We start from the raw sequence: 20782 nt of genomic DNA, 5'->3' as shown, positions 1-20782 counted from the left end.
GCGATACTGAAACGTACTGTTCATGTGCAGAAGTGTGCTAGGCCCTGGACACACGACCTACAAGAGGAAATCACCTCCTCCCATGTCTTTCTCCTGATCTACTCATATCTGCACTGACCCTACACAGAGTGGCAGCTGCTGTAATGACATTAACATGTACAGATCTATACAGAAGAGAAGCTTGTCTGGCCAACCTACCTCCACGAGATTGTGTTCTTGCAATTTACCTTGATACTCTGCAGGGATGGAGCAAGGCTTAGAGATGCACAGTAATACCGGTAAATACACATAATTAAAAAAAAAAAATCACAAAGTATAAAAGAGCAAGAGAGAAATTTATTTTTAATATCAATAATTTACACAAACTAAGTTGACTATTAGTATCTTCTTTGTTTAAATAAATTCACATTTATGCACAAAACCACGTAAAATAAGCTAGCAAACTGTTACAAGAAAACTGTACTAAAAACCCTAATTAGATTTTCTTCCATGCTAAAAATCACACTAAAGAGGCATTTGATATAAATATCCAAAGTTAACTTATGTCCACTAGAACATTACGAAAGGACTTCCAGCTCTGTAAAAACTATAACAAAAGCCACACTGGAAAAAAATCACTTAAAGCCAAGTTTTTTCACAATATTCTAAGCAGTCTGTAATGTCAAACTCACTGACACAGATTTGAAGCTTTGGCTTACGCTCAAAAAATGCATCCATTTTGAAAGTAGCCAGACTGTTTTCCATTTTGTTTATACTTTATTGATAAAGTTGTGCTCATCTCAGTCTGGTGAACTGAGTAATGCAACATGCAGACTGACATGTGCTCACTAGACAGTAAGACAGTGTCACAAGTGTGCTGCTCTTTTCTTAGAAAAAAATGTTAAAAGGATGCAAGAAAACATGCTGCATCAAAATTGCGAGATGACTGGCTCTTGGTGATTAGGCAGATATAATGCAGTTAGTGGAATTATGTCCTGGAGTGAAGCACAACAAAATTTTGACAGCAAAAGTAAAGTACCTACTCATTCTGTGTATTGTAAGATAATACGGTTTACGCTAGCAGCTCTGAAATGCGGACTGAAGGCATGGGTTCTCTAATCTATGGCACATCTCAAGCCAATTGTTGGTTTTGTATTCTTTCACTTAAGGCTGTATGTTGACTGAGGCTCATAAATATACCTTCCCCTATTTTTGAGGGGAAGATATGGAGACAGAAATATTAGAGGTTCCCTTTTGTACTTAACTTACACTGTCAAGTCTTACCAAACCACAGAGAGAAAGCAGTCGAGCTTTTTAAACAAGCTTTTCCAGCTACAACAATCATCTTAAATCAGCAGCTGTGATCAGTTCAGTCTCTATATGAGTAACCTGGTGTCTCTTCCTGTTCCCCTTAACTCTGCTGACTAATGTGTGGAGAGCAATGCCAGACTGTATCAATGAAGGAGAAAAAGACTTTTTGTGACAGTAAGTGATTTAATTCCTTTAGGAAATAGATTATGTACAGACACTCCTGAGCAAAGGGCACATGGTATGGCTGGTAGACAGCTGGTATATGGACTATTGCTGGCAGTAGAAATCTTTGCACAGCTCTAGGTCCATCTGTCTGATGTGGCACTGAGAGGGGAGTTGGAAACCAACAGATAGAAAACAGTAAACTAAAAGAAGAAAGAAACTGAGACTGGGATACTGTTGGAGGGAAGTTACATAAGCATGAAAACTATTTTGGTCACTTAACATTGAATTTAGAGCATTATAAGTCAATGACTTGCATGTGGTTTCTATGGAATACAAAGTACCTGATGATAAAATGGCCCACTTAAAACACAGCTAGAGAGAGGAGACATTTCTCCAGCGCAAGGCCAGGGAGGCAATTTTCCACAGCTGACAAAATCTTGTTGCACAAGTTGGCTGGCAAGGGAGGTCTAAAAATCACTGACTAGGCAAGTCTCTGGAAGAGAGGCATGTGAGGCTCAGGAGGGCCTGCGGTCTAACACTGAAGCTCTTCTTCGCTCTCAGGGAGTCGGGTGCCGGCAAGAGAGCTCTGAGCGCTGGCATGAGCTGTAGAGCTGAGAACTTCTTCAAAACTGCCCCCTGTGTGGCTTGTCCCACCAACCTTGGTCTGAAACAAGGCAAACAAAGTGAACAGCAAGTTCCTCTGCTCACCCTGTGTAGCAAGTCCCTTTTGCATTCCATCCCGTGGTCATGGAGGGCTGGGAACTTCAAAGCAGGCAGAGACATGTGGGGTTGGGTTTTTCTTAGCACAAAAGCTATAAAAACAGTCAAATAAAGCAACCCCGTCCCTCCCTCAATTTCTAAACTTCTAGGCTGCACTCATCAAATCTGCCAGTGGCATTTATCATGCACTTAAAAGAACCAGTCCCTAAGTAGGCCCCAGGCAGGATCCTAGATCCTACCATTAACCTTGGTGCAGTTCTTCACATGAGTAGCTCACACTTGTTTCACTGTTTTTTCCAGTTCTGCACAGGCTGAATAAAAGATGGGTATTAAAATGAACTAGTTCATCTGCCTTGTAAAGTGGCCCATCCACCAGCAATGGTAACACAGCTGCTCTCAAAATACATAAACTGTACTGGGATTTCAGAAAGTAGAAGGAATATAGTAACCAAAGAACAAAACCAGCCGGCAGAGCTTTAGCTAAAGATTTGGAAATGGTCAACACTAAGTGATGAAAAGACAAAACTGTTTTGACTGGGTTGTCCTGATAAGAGAACATTCTTTTATGGCTTGGCTTGCTGATATGCCCACTTGAAGTTTATTCAAGCCTGAAAATTGGGCAAAACTTTTTACTCCATCCTAGAACTGCAGCAGGAAAAAGACAAGCTGGCATTTTTTCCAGCCTACCAGCCACTGAAAGCTTAGGAAGATTTTAATTTAATGAATTTTGTGTCCTAAGTTTCCAAAGGGTTAATCCTATGTAATCCTTTGCTTCATCAACTATCACAGGAGCTTGCCTAGCTTAAGAGTTCAATAAAATAAGGTGGTAGTAGGTTTGATATTTGCTCTGACAGTTTGAGTCACAGTTATTAAAAGTTCCTGTCTCAAGAGGTATCTGTATCCAGTCTAGTGGGCTTTGCTGACTTTCAGAAGTATCAGTCCATCGCTGATCTTTGCAAACAGCAATACAAAATACATATATTGTTAAATGTTGGTAGACTTGAACTGGCAGTGAAAAGGCAGCCACTGCCTAGTAAAGCTACTATTAAGTTTTCATGGCAGAACTCATGACTTTTATTTGCCAATTAAAATTCTCAAAAGAAAATTGATTCAGACTGATCAGTGATCATGAAAGTGTTCCTGCACTATTTGAAATGACTCAGATAAGGTGCATCTGAATTTGGACACCTCAAAATTAGAAACATTAATGCAGTTTCATTTCTACTAGCCTTTCTGCCTACTCCTCCATCCAAAAGCAAGAATGATCTAAGTCACTTTACTGAATACCCAGTGTTTATGCAAACATTTAATTCATCAGTGTTCTGATTTTCAGAAAAGTTGAAGAGAACTGGGCACCCAGGTCCTGTTGATTTCCAGGGGAAGCTGAACTAATTCACTCTCTTAAGAAGGCTGCAACCCAAAGTCCAACCTCCAAGAGCAAATAAAATCTAATTTGAAATTTGAGTTCTAAATGTATGAAATCTGAACATCAGTTTTGGCTGACTACTAAATATTGTAGGACCACTGAAGACCTGTAGCTAATATGGGGGGGGGCGGTGAGAGATGATAAGGCTACTGCTGTTCTTTTCTTTTTTCAGAAGCGTTTCTGGGAAGTTTTCCACTTTTTTAGATCACAGCAGGATCCTAGAATTGAAGGAGCAGCCTATGATTTCTCCCCCACCACTCCTGTGTCTTCTAAATCTGCAGGCCTTGGAACAGAGGCAGGGAAAATGAAGAACAGTGCTGAGACATTCGCAGTTGTCCACAGCCTATGTTGGTGGCATCCTAGGTCCATGACTCCAGCTTCCTTTCTTGATTTGCACAAAGAAATGAAAGAAAGATAGATAGAATACAGACAGAAAATACTTCAGAAGATGTTAGTGGGTTTGCCAATAAAGATGGACAATGAAGGTTTCATGGGATGTGGAAAATGACTTTAGACTCAAGACTTTTTGTTTTGTCCTGCTTAACTAAAGATTCCTTAAAGGATAATCTAAGAGCACCCTGAACACAATACGTTAAGAGCTGGCATGACAGTCTCCTCTAGAATGCCTTTGCTTAATCAGCAAAATAAGATCAGGCTCCTCAAGAAGATCAGGGCTGTGCAGTTTGAATTGACTTTTCCTCTGAGTGACACACTGAGGTGACTGGAAACAGACATCCTACCCTGATGCAGAAAGGATATCACTCACATTTGTCCTTTAGCCCTCAAAGCAAAGCAAAAGGCTTTAAGCTGTCCTTCTCACAGGTTGGTCATAAGTGTAGAAGGAATGAATCTGTGGAGTCTAGAGTAGTCTAGAACCAAACTTGGGAGCTAGAAGTACTGCTGAAAGCCCTGAGACTAGGTTTAGCAACTAAATGGGTACAAAAGGTGCTGCACTTCTCCAGTGTAGTTTCTTCTAACTTGTGAGTGGCGAAAAATGAAAAAAAAAAATTTAAAAAATCCATTTCAGACCTCAGGTGTTCCAATGAGCTGCTTCCCTTATCTAAATGGGTAGAAGGAACATAAAGAGATAAGCAAGCAATACACTTGACAGCACCAGACAGGAATTCAGGCCTTCCAAGCTGATGCACCCCACTGCATGAATGATTTCTCCGACAGTGAAGTTCAGTATAAAAAGCATTTGCAGCTAAGGTGAAAAGAATTAATAGGAAGGTGTATACAGGCACTGAACTGGGGTTCTGGAGGTCTGCATTCTGTTATGGCTCCTTGGGATGCTGCCTCCCACATGTGAAACTGAGATGATGTTTCCTTCTCTGACACAGTGCACAATCGATGACATTACCCTGCACTATCAAGACTTAAAGTTGTCAGAACAGTCTATCACTAAATAAATGTGAACATTTAAAAGGTGAAAATATAGAGCAACTCTGCAATCTTTGGTGGACATGGGTCTTCAGAAACATAAGAATAAATCAAGCTCTCTGCTGCTTACTTTCCTCAGACACTGACTGGAAAATTTTATCTGCTGTGTGATTTCACAGTGGCATGGAAAAGACAGACCTTCCCTGTGTACCTGCTGCTTCAGTTCTAGCTGTAATTTGCATTTTCTGTAACAAGGAATGTCTTTCTGTCCCAAGTGGAAGGCCATTTTCTTGCCTTTTGAATGCTTTACAAGTTGTTATGTCCTTTGACATTAATCTACTATTTTCAGTTCCCCCTAAAATGAGGGTTGATCAATTTGGCTCTTGTCCACTTGAAATACATTGGAATCTTTCTATCGCAGCAAAGTAAAATGCTATTTTATGAGCACACTTGGCTATCTGATGAACAAGAACCATTAGGAGACAAACCCTCTTGTTCCCCCCCTTGAATGTGCCTCACCATGCAGCCAAAATTAGCTCACTGCAAATTTGCCATGCTCTGTCCTGCTAAGAGCCTTAACAAGTGCTGTTAGTGATAACTGGTAACTTTGCCATCAGATCTTCCTGTCCCACAGCAAATATGTCAATATAGTTTTGAAATTTTAAATCCAGACAAGACAATGAAATTTGAGAGGAAACACATCTGTATTAAAGAAAGATGAGTTCGGTGCTAAGAGCCACACAGGTAGCATGAATCAGACCCGAGTTACATGACAGCTCCCACCAGCAGAGTAAGGGGCACTTGGTGAGTACATCTCTAGCACTGAAAGGAGGGTAGCTCAGGGATGGAAGTTCACTCCACAGGCACATGGCTGTGTCCATCTGGCAGGGCACTGCACTAAGCTCATGAGGCCACACTGCTTCCAAAATCTGACTTTGCATCTCCACATGGCTCTGCCTTGCACAGCATAAACAACCATGGTCACACCTTACGAGATGCCTCTGCTTTCCATTTCAGTATGGCCACATTTTGGGCATTTCTGAGAGCATCTCTTTACTCTGGCAGACAACAGAAGTAATTTCTTAGTAACAAAGCAGAGAAAGACTATTTCTCTGCATATTGCCTTCATTTTCCATTAGTGCTCTTGCAGTTCCATGAAATTCTTGATGGAACAGCCAATTCAACCAGTCTCCTGTACAAATTATAGGGAAAATTAAGCTGTTACACTTTAAGAAGCACAGCCACGTAACTCAGCCTCCAACCTTTACCTTAAGGCTTGTGACAGTGGTCTCAACCTTCTCCTCAAACGATTTGAATGTTGGAGAATTCCTACGAGGAAAAGAAAGTTGAAGAAAAGAAGAGTCAGTTGCAAATGTAATGGGGTAACTCCACAAATTGATCAGTTCTTAGCAGGCAACAAGGCTAGGACAGAATGAAGGCTGGCTGGCAGCACAGGGCTACAGACTGATAGGGTATGAACAGTCTCTTGTACTCTGTCAGTCAAATCCAATTATGGTAAGCAGATGCGTATTTTTTAGCTACAAATTTGCAAATGCAGAACCTGCCTAGTAATTGAAACCAGTTACTGGCCTGCCTACCCTCTGATAAATTTATCATGTTCTCAGAAGAACAATCAAAGAACACTGACTGTAGTGCTGCATTCTATGGTTTTATCCATTTGTGTTGTTGCTTGTAATGAAATTAACAATTTTTTCAGCTGATAAGCAAGTTCATAATAAACATAATTAAAAAGATGACAGTTTAATATCCTGAAGCTAGGATGAAGGAGATTAGAACTACATAGGAAGTGGGTCCAAAATGCCTTTGAGGAATCCTGACCCCGCACTCCATGATTTTGTGATCACAGGTGTATCCTGCAGCTTTCAAAAGACGAAGACTTCAGGACGACTGTGTTCCAAAGGTGCTCCTCTGACAAAGCTAAGCTTTTCTCTGCCTTTCACTCCCTATAGAACAGAATATAACACTGTTTGGGGGAAAACTGTGAGTTGAACATATCTTAAAAAAAAAAAAAGGGCAACAGCTGTAATTTTCCTTCTTAAAGTAAATCACATATTTGGTTTGCTGGCTTGCCTGACAACCTTGTTTGTTCTTTCTTTCTCCAAAATCTGAAACATCTCTCATTTTAAATGCATTCAATCTTTTATATTTCTTCCTACAAACAGAACATAGTGACCACAACTAATACCTGCCACACAGTATTATAATGCATATGCCATTTTAAAGTGAGAGTATGATTCCCCACGGAGATCTGTACCCATGTTTTCCCTCAGTTGCTTAGATGGATGTCTCTTCTCCCCTTTTGACAGCAGCTTCCCCACTGCTGATAATCCCTATCCCATGTAGGGAGCCATGCTAGAAATAGGCAAGGGGGAGTGAGTACAAAAGCTTGTCTCCTCCTCCAGCAGTTCAGCTGGCACAAAGGACTTGAGCAGATCTGCAGTGGGTAAAGGGAACCCTCTTCTGGTTCTCTGTTCCTTGCCTGACAACTGAGAGCTCAATTACAGCATACTTTGTGCTTCATTAGTGAAGACTCTGCAGCTCAAACTGCTGTCCAGCAGGGTTCCTCTTGTACTTTCTTTACCACAAGAAACAAAGCGGTGACAGGATGTCTCTAAGCCCAGTGCAGTATAATGAAACAGTTAATTAAGTGTTTAGTTCTTCATCGTTTGTTTCACCTGTCTATTGTGGTATATCCAGAGAAATTATAGCAATTACCACCACTGAGAGTGCAGTGGTAACTCCTAACAACGTGGCCATCAGGATGGACAAAACCCACTACATCCATTTGCTCCTACGTGATGTGAAATAAAATGTAAGAGAGAACTTTAACCATAACGGAAGGTACCCTCACAGTGGAACAATGAGGCAGAACCACTTTACCCTGGCAGGTGCCCATGCCTCTGTGTCACCCATGGGGGAAGGCAAACACATGCAGGAGCCTGCACTTCATTCTGCAAAGTTACGAAGCTGATGGCTGCTAGAACTTCAGTGTTCCAGTTCATCCTCTGCACATTCTGGTAACGTACCAGGAACATGATGATGACCTCTATTTCTGCAAATACATTTACATCATATCCCTCATCAGGCTAAGTTAAACTGACCCTAATTTAAGGAAAGGGCAAACAGAAACCAGTTGGAAAAATAATGCAGATTTACTTTTGGTTTCTGTTAAATAGGTGACAAACTTTCCACCAGGCAAGAAGAGTCAACAGGAGAGAAATGGAGTTTTATGACTTATATTTGACTCATAGGTCACACTGGTGAATGCTTGCCTTAAACTATCCACCTGCTGAAGTTGAATGCATTAGCATCCATCATATAGGTAGGAGATTTGTTTTCCCCCACATGCTTGGCAGGGAGTGGGGATATTCATATATTTAGAGGCCAGGGAGGTAAAAAGCTGGATCCTAATTTTATTGAAAACAATCAGAGCTTTACTTGAACAGACATCAATATTTCGCTGCAGTCAAGTAAAGCATGATTATAGCCATTAAAATATGAAAGCACTCATATAAAATCCCTCCATAGAAGCATGATCCAAAGCCTGCTGGAGTAGAAAGCATCTCTGACGTTAATAGGCTTTGGATGATGTTCTAGAATCAGCAAAACAACTGAATTTCAGATTCAGTAATACAAACCTGCTAACTACCCAAATACATCTCAGAACTGCTTCATTTACTCAAAGGCTTGTACAAGAGATTAAACTGTTAATACAATTAAAAGGAAAAAAAACCACAGATGGCCTGTCCTGCAGCTCTTATCTACATGAATAACCTTAATTGATTGAAGTAGGACCATTCATCCAACTAAAAACTGCAGGATCAGGATCAGAGTATGCAATTCCCCCCTCATTACAACACTGCTGGACATCACCATAGCAAACAATATGGGTAGCATATTACCTCATTGCAGGCATGCTTATGGAATGGCGAATAGAGTAACTGTGGGATGAAAGCAAAAGATAACAAAAATAAGCTGTAAAATCCAGTCTACAACATAATTACAACATATCATTCTTTTTTTTTTAAATTAAAAAAAATATACATATTTTCAAGAGTGCTGGTACTCTTCCTCTCTTGATGGCAATAGCTTGTCAAACTCACTCGTGAATTCCAGCTCACTTTCAGCACTGAAGATCTTACCGCCACATGTTCTTGTCAACTGATCAGCAATTTAATAGGGCTCAAAGGAATGATGCAAAGCAGCTCCTGGCAATATCCATTTAAATGATGCAGACCCCTGCTATCTACAGAGACATGTTACAGAGGAACAGAGAGCTACCTCTGTTCTGCAGTGACAGACAATAAGCTCTACGTTGGGGGAGTGCAGCATGCCTCAGGTTTGTGAGCATAAACAGAGCTGGTTCAAGGCCACAGGCAAGTGGGCAACTGCCTTTGTTGCATGTACAACGGATAGAGTCCAAATAGCCAGTGCCAGCCACCAATTTCTATAGGATCCTGCACAACAGGCTACTTAAACAAGAGCTTTCTTCAACCAGAGAGGCAGCTCTCAGCTGCAGCAGCTGCTGTCCCCATCTCTAGGACATTTCACCTCCTCCTTCACACCTCAACATTACCAAAAAGCTGTTTTCCACAGCTCTTATCCAGTTCTCCTTGTGATACTTCCCTCCACAGACTTCCCAGCAGCAAGAGTATCAGAAGGTTGGCAAGCGGAGGATGGAGCCTCTGCATCACTCCAAGATCCCCAAATCACCTTGCACACCTTTAACCCTGCAGATGGCCACCCACTCTAACCGCCTGACTTACATTAGCCACATTCTCCCACTGGAGCCACCAAAGCCAACTCTGCTATCATAGCACCACCTATTCCCTGCTGCTGGGAAGCATCAAGTCTGTTCTAAATGTGAATTTTTATTTGAAGCGTAAGAACTGTCTATATGTACATTCAGACCTGAACATTAGAAGTAAATTGTGTACTGCAAGAGTACGTATTGTTTCAAAAATTCCTGCATGGTTACTTTCAGTGTTGACTGACAGATGCAGCCTGGGCTGATTGAAAACAGTGAGAACTTTACTTTAAGAGACAGCAACATTTGACTGCAATCAAGCAAAGCATGATTATAGCATTAAAAAATGAAAAATCTCATATAAACAGCACATGTATTTGTTCTAAACTACACAAACTCAGAGTAGCACTGTGTCCACATACACACAAAAGATTTTTTTTTTCCAGGTTGAAGATTCAGAAAGGGCCGGGGGGGGGGGGGGGGGGGGGGGAGGAAGGAGTTATTTGGCAATTAGGTGGGACAGAGATCTTACAAATTGTTTGTTGTTGTATTTTAAGGCTTCTTCTAAGCTCAGACAGACAAGAACTGACAGCAGACAACGCAAATATTTCATGTTCAATTTTTCACAATTTTTAAGACTTAGAAAAGATTAGCCCAAACATTTCACAAGTGTAGCAAATCTTTAACAATCCTAGTTAAATTAAATAAGCATGCTTGCCATTTTAATCTTGTAACACATGACAAAGAGGCAAAAATAAGAGTTTGGAAGTATTTCAGCATAGGCTGCTCCTCTTCTAATAGCAAAACATTCCAAATACAAAGGTTTAAGTAAGAAGATTAAATTGTGCCAAATTAAATTCGCACAGCTGAGAGGCGGCATGTGACAGACAATTGGAATACTAAGTGCATATTTTATTGAGCTCATCTTTTAATTTCTCTAAAGAAGTAAGGATGCAAGTTAAAGGAACAGTGACAACATCTTTTACTAGAAGCCTAAAACATTAAGCTTTTTTAAAGACATACATGTCTGTGGTGGTGATCAGTGCAGAGGCAGAGAACAGAGATCCTTCATGACAAAGGTCACTAAATATTACATTTTGGTTTCATGTCACAGTGAGATAGGAAGGCCAATCTATGTCCCATTTTGAAATTTTCTCAGTGAAGTAAGAGTCCACATTAGGATCACCTAGCTGAACTGAAAAATTGTTCTTGAGCTGTCCTGTGCACTGGTGATGCTACAAGACCAGAGGGCCTGCAGGGGATTCAGGGCTGCTCAGCCTCTCTGCTGGGTGAACTGACATAAAGCCAGACCGTTTATAGAACCTTTGAGAACACATAAAATTGTTTTATAATTCATCATATACTGAAGTGCTTTACAGCATCAATAAATTCAAGCTCTAAATATAAAGAAACCCTTTAATCATGTTAAGAACTTGGCCTGCTATTGGAAATTTCCCCAGGACTCAAGACTTCTAAAGAGTCGCCATGTACACTTCATGACTAACACACTTTTGCTTTATTGAAGAGGAGGTAAATACTTTATACAATCTTTATAAAACTCTGCTGGCTGAACAGATTTTTTAATGAACATTTGTTTATGTTCCAACTTCTGACAGAAAAAGATGGTTGAGATAATGGGTTTCGTATAAATAGGTTTTCCCCAAGAGGCACATCTTTTGAATGTGTTCATTATTTGAATTTGAGACTAATCTACTCAAGAGCAAGGCAAACAACTCAGTCCAGTCTTTTCCTCATTATACTCACCACGCTGTAAAAATGAGAAATTACAGTTTAAGTAACATATGTTTTTATCCTACATAACGATGCTGAAAGGAAAGAGGTTACTGCACTATATTCCATAAAACAAATCCTGTCAAATACAGAAGCAGTATTCAAGGAGAGTAATGTGTCTTACCCAATTGAATGTGATCTGTGGTGGATGCACAAGGAAAGAAAAGCAAGAGTTAAAAGTATTATGAAAATGTAACAAAAATATACATATATCTCTGTAGCATGTCACACTGCCTGAGGAGAAAAATCAAATCATTTGCATTCAAATCTTGATGCTGGAATTCACACTAGAATGTGAATCAGTTCAGATTCCTTCAGAGCAAAAATTTTCACACACTACTTCACTACACAGTCACCTATTCTGTGTGTAACAAAGAACAGAAGTTTTGTCTGCTAAAATTTGTGTTCTCTTCACTAGATCAGGTTTAAACAATGCTAAGTGGTTTCCCTCCCAAAATCCCACCTTAATCTCATTAAAGAGAAAGGTGAACTGGAATTGTATGTGTACATCAGCAGCAAATGTCCTTTTTCCCCCTCTGGATTTCTTAATCATCTCAGTTGAGAAAGGTATGGAAAAAATAAGAGGATTTTAATTCCTAAAATGACATTTTCTAAAATACTTCTTCCCTGTTGAAAACAATATTTGAAATACTTTGACACTGTTTTCCAGCTCACAAGAAACTTAATTAAGGCAGCAGAACTGGGAGAGGTGCACTGATATTCAAATATTCAAAGGATGTTGTTAAGGTTCCAAAGTCAAGAAATGATGAGGCAGACAGCCTCTCCTTCATCTGTGTGCATTGATGTAGTCTTTAATTACAGACCACTTCAAGGGAACACCTGTCTCATGCAGTGAGCCAGATAGATGGTGCACTCTTCAATACTTATTTTTCACATCCTTTTTCGATGTGTGGTGTGATGCATTACTTACTGCACAATATTCATACCTTGCTCTGAAGAAAAGCATTGATTTCTTCAGTGTTATTTACAGGGCTCATCATCATGTACATTGGTGTTTCTCAAACATTAATGGATTTATCTTCACAGCACATTTCTGCTTAGACCAGCTTAAGTAATATTGTTGCGATACGTAGCTGCCTTTTACTGCCTGCTGGTTCCCAGTTAACAGCCACCCCCTTCTTCATGCTGATTCAGATACCTGTACAGCCATATATGATCAGGAAATCTGTGTTACTGCAGAGCTCTAAAAGCCAGCACAAATGAAGGGGAGAGTGTCAGTAGAAATGAGAGAAAACAACTGCTTTATTCATCAGCAAAAGAAATGCTTATGAAATTATATTCTGAAGCAAGACAGTATTACTGTTTCTATTACAGGGGATATCAGAGAGACAGAGGTTTAAGAATGGTAGTTTTGGTTATGACAACTACAATATTTCAAGGAATTCAGCTCCCAAGGAGTTCATCAACAGTTTTAAGTGCCCAGAACATCCCTAGAGCATGGAAATCCTGGAAATGGACAGCAAAAGGCTGTGCAAAAACTCCACAACCACAACCAAAACCCCAAAAAGGCACAACAATAAAGGCACAACAGAAATCAACTCCCGCAGCACTACAGCAGATTAGCAGATACCTGAGCCATCGCCAAGAGATATTGGCCTAACCTGCTTCTAAAAACTTTAGATGAGAGAGATTTCGCAGCCTTCAGAAATAACCTATGCCACTGTTCTGCTGCATTTGTGAGCCACTAGCCTAGCACTTGCTAGGCCCTTATCTGCAAAGATGGCTGGTCAGTGTTCCCCCAATCTCTGCTTTTGATTTTTTTCTATCTGTCAATAGAGCACCTTATACTTTCCTACACTAAATTTTATTTTATCATTTAAAATAATTTTGAATTCTAATCCTGGTGTCTAAATTGTTTGCACTCCCTCCCACTGCAGTCATTTGGGGATTTTAAGTGTACACATGATGCTATCATCTAATCCAGTAATGAAAATGCCAAAGAGTAACAGACTCAGGACAGATGCCTGCAAAATCCTGCATTACAGTGAGCTACTGAGATCTGTTCTTTGAATATAATTTTCAACTGCCTATGCCCTCTTCCTGCTAAAGCAATAACACCTAAACTGTATTTCTCTAGTTCTGTGAAAACAGTATGGACAGCCTTATCAAAGTCAAGTGCTATCATATCTCCTGCCTCCCCTCTGTCCTCTATGAGAGGTGCTTTCAGTTCAAGATAACTGTTCTTGACAAATCCATTTATGTTTTTGCCATCATGCTATCTTCTAGATGCTTACAAAATAACAGGTTAATGCATTCCCCCAGTACCTGCTTTGTATTTCCCAGAACTTCACTTGTCCCATTCCAGAGGGATGACCTTTGCCTTCCTCCACACCTCTGGGACCTCACAGAATTCTGGGCTGATTCCCATCATCACATTCAACTGTCAGTCATGCCCCCAAGCTCTCCCTCCCTGCAGTCTTCTGTCTCTTTCCACATGTGCCTTCCAACCCCAGGCAGGAATGAGGCATTATATTACCTTCATTCATCTTCAGAGCTGGCTCATCCAGGAACTGAATCTGAAAAGGGTCTGTGCAATCATGTAATTAAAGAAAATGTATGAGACAGTTGACTGAAGGATGTATAAGCAGTATAACTGCTGACATCCTAATTTGCATGCATGCCTTTGTTAGCTTAATCTTCAAACACATTTACTTGTGTAGCATTAATGTATGTGGTAGTGTGCATGTAGTAGTGTAGTGTATGTACTTTCCTTTTCCTTTTTTTTTTTTTTTTAAAGCAAACTAAAAAAACAGAAAGTCTCCCAGTTGGTATCACAACTTATTTCTAAAAAGGTCATCAGCAGGGCTGAAACTCTTAGATCCACACAGACAGCTGCAGTGTCGTCCAGCAGTATTGGACTAAAAGATCCAAACTTTACTAGTATGCAAAGGAGCAACAAATAAAGGCTCTCACCTCTGTATCACATCTGTGCTCTACATGGCAAGAGCCATGTTGAAACGTTAGCGTAACCTCTACTGAGACATCTGAGCCCACACTACTGCCCTATGAGTGACCTGGGACTCTCTTCCCCTTTACCTTCCTTCTCCGTGTTAGAAAATGTTAAAGGAGACAATATGAGCTGGGGATGCAAGGGCAACAAAAAATCCTGATGGCATATCATTAATCACAAGAGCTATTTATGAAGAATCTAATATCTTAACCAGATTACTACTGCCTGGTTTGTATCCTAAAGAAAAAGTATCTCTATACTATTTTTAATGCATTTCTGGTATTTCCAGTAACATGATAATATTAAATAGAATGCATTACAACTGTAAAGAGACTTTACAAGCACTAATAATTAATACAAAATTTAGAAGATGTAAAATGCTAAAGATTATTCATGCACAAAATTAATTACAGAGTTGCAACACTGGGAAGCTCGGGTGGAGATGAAAGAGAATCACAGCAACTGCATGAAAAGCACTTTGTCCCAAAAGGGTGGCTTGTCTGTTCTTTGGGACACACAGAATTTTGTCTTTTTTGAATCCTAACACAGCAAAATAGCACATTTGGGGGAGTCTATCTGCCCTGTTGCTATGATATTTTAGTAACATTTTTAGAGATAATACAAGGTGAAAATTAAGACCCTGCATCTTCAGAACAGAAATGTGTGTTTCATGTGGTGCTCTGTACAGTTGACATAGCAGGCAACCTGGAAAACAGCATTTTGTTTCACAAAGAAGGCACACTTCAATACTTAGAGTCAAGCTGATTACAAGCCTTTTCAAAATCACCATAGACAGGGAATAAAGGCCAAACACACCGGACTGCTGAACATACTGGGAATTATGATGATCATCTGGATTTTAGAAATCAGTTTCAAGTGTCTGCTCTGAAAGTAAGCAGAACAGGGATTTGCATCTGGATGCCATTGGTGACTATCAGACTTAATACCTAACCAAGAGAATTAAGCCAGAGTCTGATGTCTGTTTAAATCAGCATTATGGGAGGGGGTGGTGATAATCCATATACTAGATCACTCAAAATTATTTGGATTAGCAAAGAAGCAAGCAAACAATGAAACAAAAAATGCATGCCTCTTACATCTTACTCCCCCAAACACAGCTGGCATTAGAGTGGGAGAGGGTAAGATTTTTAAAACCAGGTGATAAGGTTTACAGTGTGACCCCACATAGGACTTCACCTGCCCAAGCTGAGCCAAGATCTTAGGTCAGCTTTGTTGCTGAGGGAAGCATACTGACCATTACTCCAGATTTAGGATGTTCAGCAGATGCAGAAGGCCCAAGTCACTCCATGCTTCATGTAACTATGGGATCCTGGCTATTCCGTTTACTGCTTCATCATAAAGAGTCAAGAAAACTCTCCTAACTGAGAATTTAAACTGTAAGCGTCCACAAACAATGGCAATGCTAGTAGTTCATATTTTCCCGAAAAATTCCCATCCAGGTTCAGGATAATAATTTTGATCAAAGAAAGGTACTAGAAACAAGTTTCTCAATTAATCAAAATGCTTATGGGCTTAGCCTTTGCTTTGTAGCTAAAGGGCTAACGGGATAAATACCACCCATCTGCTTTCCAAGCGCTAGTCAGAAGCATGATCACCATGGAGTGGGGGTTGGCACTGATAGGTAGGACAAAGGAATTTGGTAGCAGTCATTAATGAAGGGAAATATTAAGTGAAAAACATGCTCTATTACAGTGGAGACATTTCTGCCTTTGCAGTTCATCTCATACCTATGCAAAGCACAAGCAACATGACCTGAGAAGTACTGAATTGTTAGAGTCATCCTTCCCTCTGTGATCAAGAGCCAGTGTTCAGGGTATTTGCACACCAACTCTTTGGTCACCGCCGTAGGATCTAAAGCAGCAACAGGACCTGTTCACTGAACGGTGGGCTTCTCTTTGTTACAGGAGAAGTGTTATGAAAGAACAGAAAATGAAACAGAGGATATGTTGGTGCCACATGCAGCACACACATCTTGCACATTTCTCAAAAATACAGGATACAACCATAAATGCAGGGAAGGCAGTAAGAATAAAAAAAAAGGCAGGGACGAGGGTTGTGAAAGCAACTCATGCAACTGGAGCCTCCTGGAAAAGAAGGAACTGATGTGAAATATGATAAAACCACAGGAAATGAGTGACATGAAGGACAGCAGAAGGACTACACTCACTGTTTCTTGTAATAGAAGAGCCAGAGGCATCAAAGGAAAGACCAGGGAGACTCAGAACAGGGAATGAATGAACGAACAAATAAACCACACACTTCTTTACCACATAACTATCTGTTCATCTGGGAAGACATGAGGTGTTATGAATGTCGAAAGCTCATACAAGTTAAAATAAATAAATTGAAAAAAGATGAACTCATGAAGAAAAACCTTTCAAAGACTTTTAAATGAAAGATCAAACCTGTGTTTTAGGATGTTTTCAGCTCTTAAGATTGCTGAATGCTAAAAAAACGTACTAGGAAAGTGTAACTGCACGCCCTTCTTATTGTTATATCCTTTTCTAGGCATATACTACCTATGGATGTTTAACTGTATTGAGTCAAACAATTCTTAGTTTATGTTCATACCCTGGTTGCAAGTCACTCACTAGATTTCCATTTTAAATTGCATGTGGAAAAAGACATTGTGAAGCAGATCATACAGTGAAGAAGATTTCCCTTTTTTAGTTTCACCTAGAAAAACATTAGTACTTCTGTAGAGTGTTTATTAAGCTGTATGTAAAAGGTAGGTATGAAGCAAGGACTCTAAAAATTTCTCAAGATTCAGATTAAAAATAAAGAAGTGGAAAAAAAGTTTTAGCTGCCAAGAACTATGGTTCAACCATTTGCAGTAAAAAAAACCCCTATAAATTTGAAGTTCTGTAAAACAGATTCGCACAGTTCTTAGGATATGGTTACCTCATACATTACAAAATGACCAAAAAAGAGAGTACATACCAATATCTCTAATAAATGAGACCCTAATTCTGCTGCTCAAATAATATATTGTGGAGTTATCCATGTCCATTTATTTCACCACAAAAAATCAACTCCCTAATACACCTGAGAAGAAGTTCTGTAATCCTGCTATCAAGTTGAAAACGGAAATGCTCGTTTACAGTGTACAATTTCTTCATTTATGCTCTCATTCTGAGGAACTTTGCCTTTGTACATCTTGAAAAAGCTGATAAAAAAAATAGCCTGAAGTGTTTTATTATCTGTCCACAAGCAGCTCAAAGGCAGGCTTGCTTTCTTCAGATGATGGTCTCCAGAATCCATGTATGAATAAAACCGGGTTAATAAAGATCTGACAGCTATTTTTTGTTCCATTTTATTTGTACATTTCCTTGAGCTTGCAAAGTTATTCCAAAAGGATTTCAAATTGCACTTTTCTTGAACCTGCACTCAAATAAGAATTGTATCATCATTCATTGTTATCCCTTCTTTTTGTTTGACACCATGAATGTTATAAAACAGTCTGACTAAAAACTACTTGAACCTTTAAACACTAACGTAGAAGGAAAAGAAGAGCTGACAGATGACTTATACTTTTTGTCCTCGAAATAAGACCAGAGAAGCAGCAGATCCCTATACCTCATATCTCCGAACTTCTTGCTGATAGCAGTTCCTACATTGCTGATTGCTGCTGTTGCTTTTTGTCCTGCATGGCTCAGGGTCTCATGTGTTTTCTTGTAACTGCAAACAAAAATAGAACAGAAATAGTGATAAGTAGTAAAAAAGAGAGGCTAGAATCCCCTGCAATTAATTCACTTGTCTCTTATTTTCGTATCTTAAAGAAGCCCCATCCACTGAAAGATTAACAAACGTAACTGTAGCACAAAACAAATTACAAAGACGTCTGTTTCTGCACAGCTTCCTAAGTGCAGTTTAATCCTAATATGAGCGAAACGCTCTCCAGAGCAATCCTTAACTGTGCCTCTCCCACTCAGGGGATGTTACCTGCAAAGGGGTCAGCGCAAGCTGTTTAAAAGTAGAATAACAGTGATTTGTTGAATACCTGTTTGATACAATTTCTGTAAATTTACATCAAATAAGCATTCTCGTAGCAGACACCTGGTAGCAAAATCTGCTGTCTAAAGCACAGAAAATAATCAGGACATATACAAGTCTGGTCTTCCATGCGTATATGTATTAGGTACATTTATCAGATACACTTCAAAATGATTTGTTGATATTTCAAATTAGACAAAATTGATCAAATCTGTTTCCATACGCTACGATTTTACTTTTAAAAAATTTCTTTAAAGGAAAAAGGTTTTGGGAGAGACAGGGAAAGAAAGATGAAAAACTCTAGGCAGTGAATGCATATTCTAAATAGCATTGAATTCTTTTATAAGTCATTTATTTCACAAATAGCATACACATTCAAACACAGAATCATCTTAATTTCCTGATCCAGAATATATGCTCTGACCCACGTAGATTCTTCAGTAGATTTAAGCTACATTCTCAGAGTAATCAATAAGCTTTTCTACACAGATGCTTTTCTGCTGAGTAAACTAACTCTGAGCTCGTCAGAGGCTTCCTTCCAAGTAAATTATCTGATACTCCCAGTGATGCAGACAAGCTCAGAATTAAAAGTACTGACCCAGTAACAAAAGGAGAGCACATTATAATCAGTCTTTTATCCTGTGGTGTGTGTTGGCAGACAAGAACTGAAGAAATGATCATGAAAAATTCAGAAATACAATTCCACTGGTCCTAATTCTCCTTTGAACAAATTCTCTAAGATTGTAAATGTGTACGAAAATACACTGGAGATTAATAAAAAAAAAATCCCACTGCCTAATTCCTGAAACAGAGTGTTTTCTTCTTACTTTAGGTATATGAAAGCAATATAACTTTGTGGATGCAGGTGGGGAAATAAGAGAAAATTAACATTTGCAATAGGCACATCACATTTTATGTCGGGTCCTTTTAGCCTTAGCAGTACCAATTGCTGAAAGTCTCCTGTTGAGGACTCCGTTTTACAAACCACAGGTTAGAAGGCAGATGCCAAGTAATGCTCTATTCTTTCAGATAACAGTCTATCAACAATTACTTTTTCCCAACACAAATACTTTGATTTTATGTTCCTAAGCCACAAAATATCTTACAGACTACTGACCTGACCTAACAAGTTCTAAAACTGCCAAGTGAAATAGCTCATTCTACGAAGGTGCTTGTTTCTGTTTTCACTGACTAGAAAGGCAGCCTACAGGGAGCAACTTAGATCAGGGTACCAAGTCTCTAGAAACCTAGAGTAAGATAAGTGAAATCAATCACATGCACAGTGCTGAATGACAACAAGGGCTAAAACATCGCAACAGTGACAGAATGAGCACAAATAACAATTATAGAAAGGCAGAAAGACTGGGTATGTCTGGTTTATTTCTTCTGGTGGAATACAAAGAAGACCAAAAAGACTGTTTTCACTGGGTCTCCTTTCTCCTCAGACCTGCTCTCTGTTCCTGGACACAGCAAGATTGCAATGCTCTTATTTCACTGAGGTCTCATTCTCTAGATTAACTAGTTTAATAGTTCTGTCATTCTCTTGCTGTCAGCGGACATACTCTCATATAAACTAGAGTGGGATGAGAACCTAAAATAGACATTAATGATGCTTCAAGTCAAACTGTAAGCACGTAGCTTTTTGGGAAGTGTTACTTACGAAAAAAAAAAATCAAATATTCTAATGCCTGTGGGCTTGTATCTCTCTCTCTATATATATAGATATATGGGCATTTCTTAAAATGCCTACATTATTGCATACAAGACTTTAGGCATTTTCCTAATAGAGAAGTTTCCTAAACCATTCAGCCCAAGTGAAATTTTGCTGATGACTAAATGAAGCCAAGACTTGACTTCCAGGTCTAAAAGGTCCTTGGTAGCAGAACTTATTTATGTACAGGTTGACTGTACACAGTAAAATACTCTGCAGATATCCTTCTGAGCTAATTTTTTGAAGGCGACATCTTGAAGTTAATTTTATTCACGGGCATGTTTAGCTTTATGAAAACACATCCCCATGTCTTACCCTTCTGCAGGTTCTTCATGCTGTATAACACTGTTAAGAGAATAGTCCCAAATAGCCCATGCAGCAAATGCATTTAACTTTAATTGAGAAACATTAAGAGTCCCCTATGTATTTCTGAACATTACATTGGTCAGAACACACCTGAGAATTGGTTGAAATGACACTGATTTTGGCATTCCAACTAATATTGTGTTTTCTCTGTAAATCCCATAAGCCCAACAACCTCCCCAG

The 20782-nt window shown here is 39.4% G+C and overlaps 1 protein-coding gene across 3 annotated transcripts in view; it reads right to left on the bottom strand.

The window, feature by feature from the left end:
- Positions 1-316: 316 nt before the first annotated feature.
- TPD52L1 (TPD52 like 1) overlaps positions 317-20782 on the bottom strand; it is a 58172-nt gene continuing 37706 nt past the window's right edge. The window contains exons 4-8 of one of the 3 annotated variants that reach the window (XM_074862426.1): positions 18109-18210; positions 11665-11679; positions 8905-8943; positions 6250-6310; positions 317-2119 (exon numbers count right to left, since the gene is read on the bottom strand). In XM_074862426.1, the coding sequence (XP_074718527.1) occupies positions 1988-2119; positions 6250-6310; positions 8905-8943; positions 11665-11679; positions 18109-18210 (349 nt within the window). In that variant the 3' untranslated portion in view covers positions 317-1987. The other 2 variants (XM_074862427.1, XM_074862429.1) reach the window with 2 other exon arrangements.

This window comes from Strix uralensis, chromosome 3, assembly GCF_047716275.1.
Source record: "Strix uralensis isolate ZFMK-TIS-50842 chromosome 3, bStrUra1, whole genome shotgun sequence".
Taxonomy (NCBI): domain Eukaryota; kingdom Metazoa; phylum Chordata; class Aves; order Strigiformes; family Strigidae; genus Strix; species Strix uralensis.
The sequence above is the reverse complement of the archived record's forward strand: the minus strand, read 5'-3'. Positions and strand labels throughout refer to the sequence as shown.